The sequence below is a fragment of the Podarcis melisellensis genome, assembly GCF_964234715.1.
Source record: "Podarcis melisellensis genome assembly, chromosome: 10".
NCBI lineage: Eukaryota > Metazoa > Chordata > Lepidosauria > Squamata > Lacertidae > Podarcis > Podarcis melisellensis.
Genome location: NC_138542.1, coordinates 53,695,116 through 53,713,637, shown reverse-complemented (window position 1 = coordinate 53,713,637; position 18,522 = coordinate 53,695,116). Strand labels below are relative to the sequence as shown.

Here is an 18,522-nt window from a genome sequence, read left to right as displayed (position 1 = left end):
ATTTCAGGCATGCAGCCCTGGTTTAAGTTGAAGTAATAGGAACCGACAGAGGAATAAAAGCACCTTGCATTTCATTTTAAATCTTGAATCCTAAAAAAACCCCACCAAGATAAAGCAAAAAATAGAACAGAGTCCGTTTACCTGGATTAAGTTCCCTGTAATTACCCACGCCATAGGCATCTACAATAGTCTGAAAACCCAAAGTGAACTTATTGGTCCTGTTAAAGGTAGGAGGAGACATCTTGGTCTGTATCGCAGTCAGGATTGGGATGATTGTAGAGCCGCTACGTTCCTGCAATCAGATAGATGGCGATTAGGGTCCTACCTGTGAGATTTTGCTACCCCATCTATGCACACTCAACCACTTCAATCTGCGGCACTGGCACTGCTAGACATAATATCTGTCCTGCATTTGTAAGAACTCAGGTGTTGTTGTTTTTTAGTGTGGGAGCACCTAGACTTTGGAACTCCCTGCCTATTGATACCACACAGTTGCCCTCACTCACCTCTTTTGGGTACCTGCTCTAAAAACATTTCAATTAGACAAACCTACCCAGATATTTAGAAATTTGATGTGTGTTTTAATCTGTTTTCAGGTTATTGTTGATTTTAATTTTTTGTGTGTTTTAAAGTAATGTTAGATCTTTTATGGATAATTTTACTGTTTTCTCATTTATGTAAACTACCGTATTTTTTGCTCCATAGGACACACTTTTCCCCCTCAAAAAATTAAGGGGAAATGTGTGTGCGTCCAATGGAGCGAATGCAGGCTCCTTGGCTTTAGCGATAGCAACGCGAAGCCTCCGAAGCGCAGAGGGAGAGCTCCCCCCGCGCTCCGGAGGCTTTGGGCTGCTTTCATTGAAGCCAAGGAGTCTGAATTTGCTCCATTAAAGGAGTTCCCACTGCGCTCCGAAGGCTTGCGGATAGCTGCCTGAAGCCTGGAGAGCGAGAGGGGTCAGTGCACACCGATCCCTCTTGCCCTCCAGGCTTCGCTTCGCTGGAGAGGCGTTGCACAGTTTTCCCTCTCTGCGCAGCGCCCCTTCCGCGAAGCGGGAGGAGAAACGGAAGGGGCTCCGTTTCTCCTGCTGCTTCACTGAAGGAGTGAATTTTTTTTCTGTTCTCCCCTTCCTATGGTCTGGTGCGTCCTATGGTCCAGTGTGTACTATAGAGTGAAAAATACGGTACTTTGACTGGTTGTGGTGGTTTTGTTTTTTGTTTTTTTAACAATCAAGTCCAGTATAAATTTTATGAAACAAATGTATAAACATCTGCAACAAAAATTAGATAAATATCTACAGCAAAGATGATCCAGGACTCAGCTACATTAGTAAAAATAAAACATTATAAATGCATTCTAACATTGTGACACCAGGTGGCGCTGTAGAGCTGAAACCGGAATTTTCCATTGTGAGCTTTAAAATTGTGAGCATTTTCAAAGCGTTTATAGAGCTGCCAAGGGAATCGAACCCTTTAGCAGAATGCCAATGTGTTTGTGACACACATCACAAGTGCTTTTTCACTTTCCAGGGTTCTTTGTACAGGAAACCCACTAGGCTGATCTGTAGCGTTGATGTGACCTAGGATTACAGAGGCAGGCAACATTGCTCAGAAGAGTTATATATTTAAAGTATTTCTGCAGAGTCCCAAACTCATTTTATCCAGAAGGTAAAAAGTTGGTAATATAGCTAGACGCAACAACAAAATAAAATGCAAAATATTTAAACGAACAAATGAAGACAGAATCCTTTAGGACACTGTCCCCCACTTTCACCCTAGTATCTCAGATGCCACCTCAAAGATCTCTACATCCATCAACTGGGCCCACACACTAGTTTATATATTAAAAATAGAAGCTTATGCAGCAGAGGTAAGGTCAGACAGCACTAAAATGGAACGAGCAAGAAATAAATAAATAAACAAACCACACACAGACCAGAAAACGGAAATGGCTACTGTCAGCAAATACTGCAGATTATTCCATTTTGAGCTTCATTTCCCCAGCATCAGGGACATTTGTTTTCTGATGTTTCCAAAATTAGCTATTGTGAAGCTGACAACAGCTGTTTTCTTCTTCTCAAACAACCCTTCCTTCCCTCGCTCTCTCCCACTTCATAGAAAGACTTTTGTGCCATGGAATACTACCTGGAAAATATACAGCAATCATGGCCTGGTTCAGATGAGCTCAGGGCAGTCTTCGTCAAGCTGGTGCCCTCCAGATATTTGGGACAACCAGTTCCATCCGGAACAGTCGGCACACCTGTGTAGTCTGAAACATCTGCCTAATGAAGACTGCCTTAGAGGCTGTATGTGGTAGGGAAGTGAGATTGGGTCCCCCTTGTAACACACTGGGTGTAACTGCCCTGCCTGTGATATACCGTATTTTTCGCTCTATAAGACGCACCAGACCACAAGACGCACCTAGTTTTTGGAGGAGGAAAACAATAAAACAAATACTCTGAATCTCAGAAGCCAGAACAGCAAGAGGGATCGCTGCGCAGTGAAAGCAGCAAGACCTCTTGCTGTTCTGGCTTCTGGGATAGCTGCGCAGCCTGCATCCGCTCCATAAGACGCACACAAATTCCACTTACTTTTTAGGAGGGAAAAAGTGAGTCTTATAGAGCAAAAAATACGGTATATGGATGCCGCCTTCCCAAAAACTGAAACATTAATGTTTGGCTCAGGTCTATCCCTGTGCTGTTTCACACGTGGGAGGCTTTAAAAGAGGATCCAGCAAATTCATGGAGGACTATTAATGAATTTGCTTGCCACAGTGGCTATGTCCTATGGCATCTTAAGGCTGTGGTACCTCGGGTTAAGAACTTAATTCATACCGAAGGTCTTTTCTTAACCTGAAACTGTTCTTAACCTGAAGCACCACTTTAGCTAATGGGGCCTCCTGCTGCCGCCGCCGGAGCACAATTTCTGTTCTCATCCTGAAGCAAAGTTCTTAACCTGAGGTACTATTTCTGGGTTACTGGAGTCTGTAACCTGAAGCGTCTGTAACCTGAGGTACCACTGTATCGTCCCAAACTGATTTGACGCCCATATTACCATATCAGGTTCATAATTTTTGACCTGGCTATCTATCATGAACCATGATGTGTGTATGCAATATGCAGAAATCACAACGTGGGGAAAACCATGAAGCTAGCCACTGCCTCTACATAGCTCCATCTTTATTTCGGACGTCGTGCTATACAGTGGTACCTCGGGTTAAGTACTTAATTCATTCCAGAGGTCCGTACTTAACCTGAAACTGTTCTTAACCTGAAGCACCACTTTAGCTAATGGGGCCTCCTGCTGCTGCCACTCCACCGGAGCACAATTTCTGTTCTCATCCTGAAGCAAAGTTCTTAACCTGAAGCACTATTTCTGGGTTAGCGGAGTCTGTAACCTGAAGCGTATGTAACCTGAAGCATATGTAACCCGAGGTACCACTGTATATCAGTTTATCATGATGCTTAGCTGGTGATATATCATAATGCTGAAAACCAGATATCGCCCTGGTCAACTCATTATTAAGTGGTCCAAAAAGACCCTTGACAATTTCCAAGTGGTCCTTGTAAACGACTTAATTAGATGCAAAGGAACCTGTCTTATATTGACCATGGTCTACCTCGCTTTGTCTGTGCTGGATGACAGCATCTTTCCAGGGTCTTCATCAGACCTACCTGGAGATTCTAGGCATGGAACATAGGATCTTTTGCCAGAAAAAGAGATCTTTTGCTGTATCCCTCAGCCATTCCCCCAGAGCATGCTAGTGAGGACCCTCTGGAAATCAGCTAAAGAATTCCGGGCCCAGACCCTTACCATTCCCTTATGCAGAGCCCTTTTTACGTCGCCTGCGTCCACCACAGGGAACCAGATCTCAGCAATGACGCACTGCTGGGTGACGTCGATGTTGCACAAATTCAGGACGTGGTAGATGGCCTTCATTTTCTTTGCCTTGATCCCCCAGCTCCACAGGTTCACTGACGCCTCCTTCAGCAGTCCCTGCCGATGGGACTCAGTTTGGGTGATCACCTGAGAACAGAGGACATACATACATGAAGAACCCTGGCCAGGCCAGGCCTACCACTAAGTCACAGGAACGAGGCCCAAGGCGACCTACTGTGTTTAGATCCTCAATCCTTGTGTTCACACCAGCAGCCATCTCCCGGCGTTCTCCAGCTGACTCGGGGCAAGGGTACACCGTGGCACGGAACCTGGGGGGGGGGACGACACAAAACGAAAGCAAACAAGCCAGTGACAATCCTTGTACAACCGTGTTTGTTACATCCTGAAAACAAGGCCTTCTGGCGGTTCCCTCACTGCAAGAAGTGAGGTTACAGGGAACCAGGCAGAGGGCCTTCTCGGTGGTGGCACCTGCCCTGTGGAACGCCCTCCCATCAGATGTCAAGGAAATGAACAACTATCTGACTTTTAGAAGACATCTGAAGGCAGCCCTGTGTCAGGAAATTTTTAATGTCTAATGTTTTACCATTTTTAATGTGCTGTAAGCTGCCCAGAGCGGCTGGGGAAACCCAGCCAGATGGGCGGGGTATAGATAAAATAATAATTATGATAATAATAAGCCAACAGGGGCCACCATCAAGCTGCTTAGTAATCACAGCAATTTTTCTGTCGTGACTTTGGTGAAAACAAGAGTGACTGACTCACTTGGCCGTGCTTGGACTGCTAGCGGCCAACAGTAAGCATAATTCTTGGTGCACTCAGGGTCAGGGACTTAGGCCACATTCATACCATTCATTTAAAGCACTGTGATAACATGTTAAACCATCATAGCTTCCCTCAAAATATTCTGGGAGAGGTAGTTTGTTAAGGGTCCCGAGAGCTGTTAGGTGGTCCCTATTCTCCTCCCAGAGCTACAATTCCCACAGTTCCCTGGGATGAGATTCTGATTGTTAAGCCGCTCAGCACCCCTAACAAGCTACAGCTCCCAGAATAAGTTGGGGAAAATTTAGACTGTTTAAAGGGGTATCTTGTGAATGTGGCCTAAACCCAGACCCTCCAAGTGTCCCTATTTCCCAGGGACAGTCCCAGATTTACAGAAGCCATTGCAGTTTATGATTTGATCCCAGAATATCCCGTTTTTCCTTAGGATGTCCCTGTTTTCACTGGAGAAATGTTGGAGGGTATGCAGTTATCCAACCCCCGAGCCAAGGAGATAAGTAACGATACCACCTTTTAGAAGATATCTGAGGGCAGACCTTCATAAGAAAGTTTTTAAAAAATGTTTAATGTTTTATTATGTTTTTATATATGTTGGAAGCTGCCCAGAGTGGTTGGGGCAACCCAGTCATGGGTGCAGTATAAGAATAAGAACGTCCTTGTTTTCTTCAGAGAAATGTTGGAGGGTATGTAAACCTTTGCCTTAGTGAGACAAGGGGCATTTATGTTCCTCTCAAACAGTTGCTGCCTGCCTAGCACTTAATGGAACCACGAGGAAGTCAAACAGACCCTTGTCAGGAAAGGGAAGCCTTTGCAGTGTACAGTGGTACCTCGGGTTAAGAACTTAATTCGTTCCGGAGGTCCATTCTTAACCTGAAACTGTTCTTAACCTGAGGTACCACTTTAGCTAATGGGGTCTCCCACTGCTGCCGCGCCGCTGGAGTACGATTTCTGTTCTCATCTTGAAGCAAAGTTCTTAACCCGATGTACTATTTCTTGGTTAGTGGAGTCTGTAACCTGAAGTGTATGTAACCTGAGGTACCACTGTAATGGAACCCTGGGGAACAGGCTTCTCTCTGTATGTTCATTCCATGCAGAACTACAGCAAAGGTGCTTTCCATTCCAAACAACAAAGGCTTGGGTCACACAGGGTGGCATAGTTTTCCGTGGCAGCTTCACATTCTCTGTAACACATTATTATGCTCCAAGTTCCTTCCTCCTCAAAACAGTATTATTTCAATGGTACAGCATGACCAAGCGTTTTAAGCATGAATAGGCATGAACAAATCTAATTTTCTTTTAGTTTCACATTCCCCACCCCCTGCCCCATCCGAAGTTCGGGTCACCTCATGGGTTTCTTTTTTTAAGTCCTGACAAATTTTGCAAGAGTTTTGGTGCATATCTCTCCCCATTTTGCCTAATATATAATTTTTTTGCAAGCAATCTCCCCTAAATCAAATGATTTTGCTATTTTCACGGATGCACACTTTCTCCTAACACACACACAAACACACACCTTTTCGCACAATTCTTTTTCTGGCTGGCGAACTGTGCGGCAAAATTTGGAAAAGCAGAAATTTCAAAGGATAGCTACATTTCGATTCGTGTGCTGTTTCTAAAGTGCGGATCAGGCAGGCTCGCATTAAAATGCAAATCTAATCAAATTTCAGCCCCATCCCTTAATCACGAGTACACAGTAGCCATAATAAGCTTGCCTGAAGTACCACATCTTTTTCTCCAATAATGCACGGACTGGCTGGACCGTCTATTGTTTGCCAAGCTACCATCTGATTACAAGACAGTCCTTGCATATGCATGAACCAGAGTACAAGGCAGAGTCAATAATACTTTGCTCCTTGATTTTAGGCAGAAAGCGCTACGAAAGAATAATTAATCTTTGCTCCAATTTCAACTCTGAAATGGGATCTCCAACAAAATATTCTAAAAAATAAAAGAAAGCCTCAAGCTTCCTAGCCCTTTTTCATTATTTTTTTCTGTTTCATATGCTTCTGAGTTCTGAACCCATCTTCAAATTAGACTTTTAAATCGTGCCTGAAAGATTATTCCTCTTTACTGCAGCCCACAGATTTGGTACTTTTCCCACACGATCGCAGTAACTTGGCTTTGATCTTCTAACAGCCCTTTTGCATACAGAATGTCACTTTTACCCTAATGGCACATGCGAGGTGAAGAAAACTCAAGGAGAATTCGTTGGGGAGCCCCTCTCAGGCGGATAGATCTGCTGAAGCAGTCAGCATCATCCAAGTTAAAGAGAGGAGGATGCAGGTAACACCCACTATTTTTTATTCCACTTTATATATTTTGATAGGTCTGCGTGTGGATTTGCCACGCGTGAAACTGGCAGAGCAATGACACTAATTAAAAACAACTTGCAGTAAAAACAAGAGGCGCAAGCTCTTGCACTGCTGGAGTTGTACTGCTTTCTCAGATGCCTATTAGCTATTTGTATTTGCATCTTGTCAAAAACAATGTGCCAGAATCTCCAATAGACTACAGCAGCACACACCCAGTTTGGGCATGATTCTGACCTACAGAATCATAGAATTGTGCTGCTGGAATGGTCATCAACTCCCAACCCCAGCAATGCAGGAATCACAGTTAATGACTCCTTGACAGATGGGATACCCAACCTCTGCTTACCGTATTTTTCGCTGCATAAGACGCACCTGACCATAAGACACACCTAGTTTTTAGAGGAGGAAAGGGGGAAAGCCCTGTTTTTTTGGGGGATCAGCTCACAGTTGTGCAGCTTGTTTTGCAAAGGGGAAAAGCCCTTTTTGAGGATCAGCTCAAAGTTGTTGAGCTTACTTTGCAAAGGGAAAAAATCCTGTTTTTATGGGGTACAGCTCACAGTTCTGCAGCTTCTTTAGGAAAGGAAAGGGTGCCGTTTCTACAGTTTCCAGACAGATAATCCAATCAGCCAGTCACATGTCGCTGGGGAAACAAACAGCCTCCGTCTGCAGAACATTCAACAATGGAGGCCTGGGCAAGGGGACGGGGCTGGAAAGGGAGCCAGCGATCGACCACACATTTGCTCCATAAGACGCACAGACATTTCCCCTTACTTTTTAGGAGGAAAAAAGTGTGTCTTGTGGAGATGAAAAATACGGTAAAAACCTCCAATGAAGGATAGTCAACCACCTTCCGACCCAGTGCTGCCGAACAGCTCGTAGCACCATCAAGTTCTTCCTGAAGTTGAGTCAGAAGTTATTGAAAATGACTGCTAGAAGTCGCCGGGGAGGGGGGTTTAATGGAAATTGTAAAATGTAATTTGAATGTTTGATTATGTTAAAATTTCTTCAATAAAAAATTATTTAAAAAAGAAAAAAAAGAAAATGACTGCTAGAGCTAGGAAGTAGGATGGTGCCTTGTGGACTAGTTTCCTACCACTCAGGGAATGATAAGATGGGCTTATTAAGGCCAAGGACACACCATACATTTAAAGCCCATTTAAAACATACACACAACACCCCAAAGAATCCTGGGAACTGTAGTTTGCACTTCACAGAGCTACAACTCCTTAAAAACTACAGTTCTCGGGATTCTTTGGGGGAAGAAACGTGTTTAAAAAAGCAGGGTATGCGCAGGGCCTTAGTCTTGGCCAGCCCTACCATTAGACAAATGAGGTAGGTGACCTTATGATGAGGGATAAAGGCAGGAGGTACAGTTTTGCAAAGTGGACTGGTTGCCTCATGCTCAGGTTTGAGAGATGAACCTATTTAGTCACGACCGGCCCTATCATTAGGCAGAGTGAGGCAGGGAGGTGTTGGAAGGAAAAGCTATATGTGCCACACAGCCTGCAACGCACCCCACTAAGTATCTTGCTGTCCTCAGGTGTGGTGAAGGGTGCTGTCCCACATCCCCAGGGCTAAAGTAAGATTCAGCTGTTGCTCCAGTTGGTTTCTGTGTGTGGAAGACGGGGGTGGGGGGGTGGATGGGGGAGGGAAATGCCACTCCGCACAGGATTCTTAGTTCTGTCCCAATCTCTTGTTTATCACAATAGAAAAAACACCTCCGTTACAGCCAGCACTGCTTTCTCAACAGCACATTTCCCCTTACCCTTCACAAATCTTCTTGATTTTCTGTCTGAGTTGCTCCCCTTGATAGAAGATAATGAACACATTCTTTTTCATCTCTTCTTTCTGGAGAAAATAAATGCAACCCAAGTGGAATTTTAAAATAGTCGCAGCCGACGAAATACTACGCTTGCAATTTAATGGCACTGTGCATACCAAACACAACAGCAGAAGTGACAAAAAAATTTTTGGGTTGTTTTGTTTTTTAAACCATCTCCACCTACAGTGATCGGATCCTCCAGGGGTGTGTCCATTTCGCTGAACTTCAGATAGATATTTCCTCGGCAGGCTCTCCACAGCAGACGCTCAAAAGGCACCATTCTTTCCCTTTTGATCACGCCAGCTATGAATCTGCGTGTCACACAAACAGAAGGGATATGTCACGAGTCAACCCTCTCCACGCTAAGCACTACACATATTTGTGTTTTGTACTCGTGAAGTTATTGGCTGTGTTGCAGCGTTGGCTGACGCATGAATGAGACCTCCAATTATGTAAGTAAAGTACAGTGGTACTGCAGGTTAAGTACTTAATTCGTTCCGGAGGTCCGTTCTTAACCTGAAACTGTTCTTAACCTGAAGCACCACTTTAGCTAATGGGGCCTCCTGCTGCCACCGCGCCACCGAAGCACGATTTCTGTTATCATCCTGAAGCATAGTTCTTAACCTGAAGCACTATTTCTGGGTTAGCGGAGTCTGTATCCTGAAGCGTATGTAACCTGAAGCATATGTAACCACTGTATTTAAACTTACTAAAGTATGTAGTCTATTCACGGAAAAAGGGGTAGAGATGGAGGTGCAATGCAGGGGCATGTTGTAAGTGTCAAAAATGGGGTATTTAAAAGTCTAATAACCTATATTTCCCATGCTTCACAAACCCTGCATAAACTTGTATTTTTAAACGCTGCTGGGGGCTCTTTTGGCTAGAGAGTGAGTCAAGCCCCGTGCTTCTTAAATTCAGGCAGCCAGCCGTTTCTTTGGTAGTTTCCCACATAACGTGGGACTTCAGGATTAAATATACTTCCCCAATTTACTCCCTACATATAAAACACAAGGTAGGTTTGCAACTTAGCAACAAAGCTCCACCTCTGCAACTAATGTAGGGCTAGGAATATCAAAGAAAAATCCTCCTCAAGGTACTAGCCATTCAACTAGATCAGGTTGATCAGTTAAAATATTCTAGACTCTTCAACTGATGAAGTGTCCAGAGTTGTGTTGAACTAAAGTCTATTGCTACAGAATACAGTTGAACCTCTGCTTACCACCACCTCCTCTTACAGTCATTCCAAGTCGCGACAAACCTGGAAGTAACCGGCGGGTGTGCCGCCGTTTGTGTATGCGCAGGGGTGGCAATTGCCCTTCGCACATGCGCAGAAGCGGGGAATCGCCGCCTGCGCCTGCACACAACGGCGCCTCTCCCATGACCCGTTTTGACCTCCAGATGGACCTCCAGAACAGATTATGGTCACAAATAGAGGTTCCACTGTAAACGTGCCTTTCCCAGCCTATATTCCCTCAAACTGTGAACATTAGTAAAAAAAAGTTATTTGAATGCGTTATAAACATGCAACACCAGATGGCGCCAGAGAACACAAAACCTTTCTATAGCGTTTTTACATAGGGTTTTTTCTTCTGCCATAACAATTTAATTTCTGACTTATTTATAACGTCGTGTGTAGATCCATCATGTGCCTTTCCTCTGTGTCACTGACTTTCTCCTCCTGACTAATTTCCTGATTCCCTCACTTAGTTCCACATATTGAGCTTTCTAAGAGAACTTAAATCAGCACAAATGATACTAACCCCAGTTTTGCAGCCACAGCTGCAGGTGTGCTTCTTAACTCCAACAGCCCGGAGGTGTCTTCATTGAAGAAATCATCAGGCAAATTAGTTTCCGTCTGAAATCAGGAATTAAATTTATCCTACAGGTCTAATTTGAAAGTTCACGGAACAGAAGGATTTATGTATGAATATATCATTATTTAAAATATTTATGAACCTCGCTTCAACATGAGATTCCAGGGTAGGGTACAAAAAAATGTGAACAAAACTATTCAGACGTCGCATGAACACAATGTTTAAAAGCAAAAACTAACCACAAACAATCTTTTGGTTTTTAAAATCTAAAGGGTTTTTTTTTAAAAAAAAAAAAAAGGCTAAAAACATTAGGCTAAGGTGGGCAGAAAGGCAGTTCCAATTAAAATATCATTTAAAATGTGTCTGAACCTGGCACCAAAATGGCGGCTATCAGAGTAGAGGTAGGGAACCTGTGGTCCTCCAGATATTGCTGAACTCCAACTCCCATCAGCCCCAGCCAATGGCCAAGGGATGGTAGGAGTTGGAGTTCAGCATCATCTAGTTAAGCAGACATTTGTTCTTTCCTGGGAACTGTAATTCTGTGAGGTATCAGCCAGGCTGGGGATCTCTAAATATATAAGCCTCTGTTTGTTGTTTAGTCGTGTCCGACTCTTTGTGAGCCCATGGACCAGAGCACGCCAGGCACTTCTGTCTTCATAAGCCTCTGTACCCTCATCAAAGAGGGACGCGGGTGGCACTGTGGGTTAAACCACAGAGCCTAGGACTTGCTGATCAGAAGGTCGGCAGTTCGAATCCCCGCGACGGGATGAGCTCCTGTTGCTTGGTCCCTGCTCCTGCCAACCTAGCTGTTCGAAAGCACATCAAAGTGCAAGTAGATAAATAGGTACCGCTCCGGCGGGAAGGTAAACGGCGTTTCCGTGCGCTGCTCTGGTTCGCCAGAAGCGGCTTAGTCATGCTGGCCACATGACCTGGAAGCTGTACATCGGCTCCCTCGGCCAGTAAAGCGAGATGAGCACCACAACCCCGGAGTCGGCCATGACAGGACCTAATGGTCGGGGTCCCTTTCCCTTTCCCTTACCTTCATCAAACTATAGCACATAGGCATTTTTTAAAGGACAATTAAAACTAGACTTGGGAGTTTGAGAGATTATAGAGATTATGCTGCCGTATGTGATGTATTTTCTCAAGAGCTGCAAGTCCCAGAATTCCTTAGTTCCTGCAGGCAATTTCTGAGCCCAAGCAAGAGGGCACCAGCTGAGCAGGGCAGCTGACTGACTAGGAAAGGGTAAGCAGCAGAATAATTAGGACCATTGAAATGGAGAGCTAGCATTCTTTCATCTCAAGTTCATAACGTGGCCAGAAAAATTCTGTTTGGGCACTTATCACATCTACTATATTTAGCCATCTGAGGGCCACATTCCTGACCGAGCAGCTTTCCGGGGGCCAAATGTCAATGGTGGCCAGAGACATAGGCAAAAATGGAGGGGTTTAATGGAGTTAAGTGTGGCACACACCCAAATCTCTATCCTCCACTCAAGTAAGCAAGAAGCATTTTCAGAGTTCAAGGATGCATCCCAGCAAGGCAAAAACATTCAAGGAGGGCGTGACTAGGAAGGGTGTGTGGCTAGGGAGAGTTCTGAGGGCCACAGAGAGAGGCTTGGTGGGCCACATTCTGCCCACAGGCCCAAGATTTCCCACAGGGCTTCAAACAAATAATTAAGAGGTTGCTTCCAACTAGCAGAATGTTCTGAGAAGCCAACAGTGTATTTGAAAATCACCTCACCTCAAAGAAGTCCTGAGTTTTCTTCAGGAGATGTTTCAGTTCAGTGAGTTCCAGAAAGTTCTGCCTCAGTGCCTGCAGATTCTTGTTAGCCTCCTCCAGCTCAGCCTCCAGTTTCTCCAAAACTCCCTGTTTATACCCAGAGCAAAACAAAAGGCATGCCCAATTATTCTTTCATGCACCTCACTGCTGACAAAACAGATCACTATAAAGATGGATTATTACACGGTAAACATTTCAAAATACGTCTCAGCATGTTAGGCAATCTTGCCGTGAATATTAAAATCTCAGCGCTGTTCCCGAGAATGAATTATTCATGGATTACTCAAGATATGTGTAGACACTAAAACAAGTAACAGGAAACACAACAAATCTTCCTTTCACTAACATTAGCTAAAATGATGAATGGTGACGGTGAATCTCTAGTCTAGCAGATCTAGCACAGGCTGTTTTAGGGTCCAGAGTTCTCCTAATTTTCTTAACTCATTCAGGCTGCAATCCTAAAATCAGAATGGGGAAACTAGGGTTCTCTAGATAATGTTGGACTCCAACTCCCATCAGCCCCAGCCAGTATGGCCAATGGTCAGAGACAATGGGAGGTACAGTCTAATAACATATGGTAGGCACCAAATTGGCTACTCTCAGGCATAGGTCCCTTTTCATTTCTCATTATATGAGATATCAATAGAGATTATACCAGAGACACAGGAGAGATAAGAGAGAGTACTTTATAGCTTGATGATCCAATAATGTTCATATGTTCTCATGATGGAAAGCCACTGGGAATGCCTTTTTTGGAAGACCAACAAAAATGTCACAAAAAACTGAGCAAGCAGGTTCCAACGGTGGGTCAACTGCCAATGCCACACACAACACTTCCCCAGCACATGACTGGCACATGCATGTACCAGTCCCAAACTCCTTACCTCTAAGTCAATCATTTCTCGAGGTAGCGGTGTCTCTGGGCATTTTTCAGGCTTGAAAAGCACTATATCATCCCCCATCTCACTCTCCAGAAAGCCTGTGAGCAAACCAGAAAGAAAGGTGCCATCTAATTTTCACCTGAATGTAAAACAGTGCTATACTATGCGTCAAGTGTCACCAACATGGTACCCACGGGTGTGCATGGACCCCCAGAGGTCTTCCTTGGCTCCCAGAAGGTCCCTCCCCACCCCTCTTAAATGAAGCTCGAAAGAAGCATTCAGTTGTAGCCAATAAAATAGGGTGTGGTGTGTTTGGTGTGGCCTAGGACCTACGTACCTACGGGACCGCCTCTCCTGGGTATGCCCCATGGAGGACCTTAAGGTCCACAAATGACAACATTTTGGAGGTCCCAGGTCACAAGGTGGTTAGATTGGTCTCAACTAGGGCCAGGGCCATTTCAGTACTGGCCCCGACTTGGTGGAATGCTCTGTCACAAGAGACTAGGGCCCTGCGGGACTTGACATCTTTCTGCAGGGCCTGCAAGACAGAGCTGTTCTGCCTGGCCTTTGGTTTGGACTCAGTCTGACCCTTATGTTTCCCTCCGCTTTTAAAATGAGGCTGCATTTTAAATTGCAATTTAACCTGTATTTTAAATTGGTCTCCCCCGCTTATGTTTTTACTGTGATTTTATTGGTGTTAGCCGCCCTGAGCCCAGCTCTGTCCGGGGAGGGCAGGGTATAAATAAAAAGTTGTTATTATTATTATTATTATTATTATTATTATTATTATTTGTTTGGGGTCTGTGTAGGATGTCTATAACAACTTCTCCTATTTGCAAATGGGCCCAAAATGGGCTCAAAAAGGTTGGTGGCTCTCTGCTGTGGACCATGTCAAGGGAAGAGATAGCCCAGTGGTGAATAATGGCCTGTTTAGTAAATTACAAAACAAATCCATTGTGAAAGGGGTCTGAAACCACACCCACCTGCGGGAACAGTATCCTGAAAATACCAGGAATTGAATCTAGCCTAATGCTGTCTTCTGTTTACACTCTATTTCTGGGTTGTTGTTTTTTTTAATATGCTAAAAAAACCTCTCAGAAAAAGAGCCAGCATCTTTTACTGCTACACCCCCGAGTTACTATTCTTTTTATAAAGCAGAAACCTGTTCCGTAGCTCATTTTAGTGAAGAATAGCACAAGGAGAAAGTTACAAGTCTACTTACGAAGGATCCTTTCCAGGGATTCGCATCTTCTGACTTCATTCACAAATTTTCGCTGGAAGCTGTTCACATTTGCGTTCAACTAAATAAATATTAATAATAAAAATTAGTAACTCTGCAAAAGTGGGAAAAAACCTCCCTCATACCAAGCCGAGGGATGCACTGAAATACAGGTAAGTTAGTTTCAATTAGGAATAATGAACTGTTGTGAGACTGACGGAAGACTAAAGAATGAAAGAACAAAAAACACGAAAAAAATTGAAATATTTAAGAAATGTTAGTTCATTAGGAAAATGGATGACACGGAAGAGGTAATTGTTTAAAACATATGTGTTTGATCTGTAAAGTATTAGTTTAACAATGAATAACAATGTCATTTTATTTATGATTTTCTTTTTTCTTTATTAAGATTTAACAGTATCAGTGTATGATATTAATTTATATTTCTGATTTTCTTTTTTCTTTTCTCTTTCTTTTGTAATCTTAATTTCTTTTTTCTTTTTCAAGTTTGTAAGTTTTGATTTGTACGTATTTGCAAAAAAAAAATATTAAAAATTAATCCAACCACAACAAAATGAATTTAGAATGGCCTCGCCACTAAGGATTGAAGCAGAGGTGGTTTTAGGGTAGCATAGCCAGTGCACTTGCACTGGGCGCTGCCCTGCAGGGGGCGCCAAAATAATGCTGTAGAACAGAGCATGTGAGGTGGGGAGGAATTTTAGCGCTGCGAAGGGTGCCATTGAAATTTGAGAGCCTAAAGTCCAGCACTGACTGATGTTATCCTGTGAGGATTCCAGTTGACTGCATACACAGCATACATTTATTTTTATTTTATTCTTAAAAAAAATATTAACAGTTTTCACATAACAAATTACCTCAACAATTATATTTTTCCCCATTTTTCCCTCCCACCCCCACATATCCTCCCTCCCTACCCCCTACGACTTCCCTCAGTTCCTCTTTCTGGTTTATTAACACATATTGTTCTCTGCATATTGTAAAAGTGTAAGAATCTCTAAGCTATCTATCTATTATGTTAACAAATAAATTGGTGTATGTTTATTCAAAACCTGCCAAGGAGTCCAACTCATTTTGTTGATTCTTTAGATACTTTGTAAAAGGTTCCCATTCTTCTTTAAAGTCACAGTTATCCTGGTCACATAGTTTGTGCATCAGTTTTGCCAATTCCACATAGTCCATCAATTTCTCTTGCCACTGTTCTTTTGTTGGGATTTTTTCATTCTTCCATCCTTGTGCTATTAAAACACTTGCCACCATTGTCGCATACATAAATATATTCTTCATTTTCCTTGGCAGGTCTTGGCAGCATACATTTAAAGCAAATCATGTTTTCCCCAAAGAATCCTGGGAACTTCAGCTACAATTCCCAGCACCCTTAAAAAGGACAATTCCCAGGATTCCTTGAGGGGTGTACGTGTGTGTGTTAAATGCATTGCGTATGCAACCCAGATCAACTGTCTGAAGCATCTCAAGCATCGGATTCATGCATTGCAGAGGGTTGCCCTAGATGATCCTCAGAGTGCCTTCCAGCTCTACAATTCTATGATTCTATAATATCAGAAGAAGCTGATTGGTCTTGGGCCTTAAGCACACTTGATCTTGTCCTGCTGCTCCCCCCCCCCCCCCGTGAAAACTGCTCTTTAGCTCTCAATCAGAGCAAACAGCAATCTGGGTTTTGTCTGGATTGTTGTTTGCTCTGATGCAGCACTGAAGACCGCTCTCGAACCCATGCTTTCTAGGCACAGAGAAAGCAGGAAGTGTGGACGAGCCCGAAGAAAAGTGTTTTGGTGTCTAGAGGACATAATGAGGTGGATGAGGGCCAATAAACTGAGGCTGAATCGCAACAAGATGGAGAAACTAGGTATACAACTCTAGATGGAGTTGCCCCTGAAAAAAACGGTTCTTATCTCCTAGAGCCACTGCTGTCCCTTGAGGTCCATGTAGCCTCAGTGGCCAGGAGAGCCTATTTCCAGTTTGGCCCTTCCTGAACCAGAATAGCCTGGCTACAGCAGTACATGATCTGGTAACCTCGCATCTAGGCTATAGCAATCCACTCTACATGGGGCTGAATGGTGACAGAAAAGGCACCGCGTACATATAAGTGCAAGAAAACCTTCTGAAGAACCTTCTAACCCTTGCTGCTGGTTCTTGGGAGTGCAACCAACACCACTTCCCCACCCCACAGGTTCCCATGTCTACTCACATCTCTGAACTGAACCAGGCCCAGCTCTCCAAGCTCTGCCACGCAGCAATAAGCAGACTCCACCTGTAGGAAAAGCTGCGACAGGCACATCTCTTCGCTTCTGAACACTGACGCCATCTTGCATGTTCTTCTTCTTCTGTGGGGGATATTGAGAGAAATGCTGAAAACGATAGCTCTGTATAAGGACTGCAAGCTCCCTCCATGAGGGCTGGTAGCACTGACCAAGAAAGATGTTTTGCTACGGTAGTATCACCGGGGTTGCATCCAAGCTTAGTCCTACTCAGATTCGATCCACTGAAATTAATGGGCATGATTAAATGTATAATGAATTCATACACACACACACACACAAACACACACTTATATTCTCTCTCTCTCTCTCTCTCTCTCTCTCTCTCTCTCTCTCTCTCTCTCTAGCACATAGTAAAATTAAATTATTTAGAATTCCAGTATGCAAGATCCATTTTCCCATATAAAGCAGAGCAGGTGTGTGAACATGTGGCCTTCCAGATGTTTAGACTCCAACTCCCATCAGCCTCAGCCAGCATGGCAAGGGTCAGGGATGTTGAGAGTCGTAGCCCAAAACAACAACAGATTCTCTATCTCTGAGGTAGACAGCAATGCTTTTCCAACGAAAGATAGGAGCGCTAATTCAGTATACACCAGAACAGGTGCTAGTTTTTTAAAATTAAGACTGTAAGGTTTAAGTCATATGACTAGTAGATTAATCAAGTAAGGCTATAGCTAATAAGTAAAGGCATATTTTTAAAAGACTGAGGGTTAAGCACATATATTTTAAAATTCCATTTTTATTCTGGTGTCTTACTACAATAAATCATAATTTTGGGGGAAAGAATATCAGAGACAGCCCCTCCTTTAATTAATGTAAATGTTGTCCACATCTAGAAAAATACTGCAAGTTTCTTCCTAGGCCCTAACATGCGATTTTTTTAAAGAACCAACGTTCAGCAACAGCTTAGGATACCACTGGAAAGTATATTTCAGAATCTGAATGAATCACTAGTATTCACTGTTAGATTCTCTTGGGAGCCAGTGGCCTGTGATTTCCCCTCCCAGGCCTATTATTTCAATTGCTTGCCACCCCTCATGCTGCAAACTTCCTAGCTGTGTAAGAATGGGGAGGTGTCAAAAGAAGAGAACAAACCCTGAGGGTAAACAGGTATAAAAAGAGGGCCTGCTCTGTAGCAACTTCCTCCACGCCTCCCAAAAGCTTTCCTTTCCTTTCTGTCCCATTCCTGCTTCTGCAAGGAAGGGGAACAAGAGGGTTCTGGGAGAAATTTGGCGGAAGAACTGGGATGTCGCAGCATCCCCTTCAGGGAAGGAGGCAGACATGCAGAATTGAGAAGCTTCCATGACTCTTTACCTTGGAAAACAGAGCAGGAGAAGAAGGCTGCCTGTCAAGGCCTGTAAGACCCTTAGTTCTTTTCCATCCATGCTGTCTGTAATCTGCCCTAACCATCATTTAATTTTACTTCCTGCAGCTGTTCAGAATCAGAAGCTCACAAGTTTCACCTGAAGCAAAACACTGCAGGGTAGAATACCCAGCCCTTCTCACTGGTCTTATTTTGGGTTATTGGCATTAGACCCATTAAGTTCTTTCACCTGTGTACTTTTGCAAACTTTGGAGGCTGTGGAAAACTTCCTCTTGGCCCCACTTTGGCTACCATGTTGTTTTGGCATGCATCAGCTGAGTTCGCAATTAAGTGTTCACCCCCAGCCCAGAGAAGGGATCCTAGATGTATGCTAGAGAATCTTCCATTAGGTAGTCCTGC

The 18,522-nt window shown here is 43.7% G+C and overlaps 1 protein-coding gene across 2 annotated transcripts in view; it reads right to left on the bottom strand.

The window, feature by feature from the left end:
• ATP6V0A4 (ATPase H+ transporting V0 subunit a4) overlaps positions 1-18,076 on the bottom strand; it is a 33,742-nt gene extending 15,666 nt beyond the window's left edge. Inside the window, exons 1-11 of one of the 2 annotated variants that reach the window (XM_081929205.1) lie at positions 17,895-18,076; positions 16,730-16,862; positions 14,509-14,587; positions 13,290-13,384; positions 12,367-12,492; positions 10,569-10,663; positions 8,993-9,119; positions 8,752-8,834; positions 4,112-4,205; positions 3,811-4,023; positions 142-292 (exon numbers count right to left, since the gene is read on the bottom strand). In XM_081929205.1, the coding sequence (XP_081785331.1) occupies positions 142-292; positions 3,811-4,023; positions 4,112-4,205; positions 8,752-8,834; positions 8,993-9,119; positions 10,569-10,663; positions 12,367-12,492; positions 13,290-13,384; positions 14,509-14,587; positions 16,730-16,862; positions 17,895-17,983 (1,285 nt within the window). In that variant the 5' untranslated portion in view covers positions 17,984-18,076. Of the gene's footprint in view, positions 1-141; positions 293-3,810; positions 4,024-4,111; positions 4,206-8,751; positions 8,835-8,992; positions 9,120-10,568; positions 10,664-12,366; positions 12,493-13,289; positions 13,385-14,508; positions 14,588-16,729; positions 16,863-17,894 lie in introns of those variants that run through there. The other variant, XM_081929206.1, reaches the window with a different exon arrangement.
• Between the last annotated feature and the right edge of the window lie 446 nt (positions 18,077-18,522).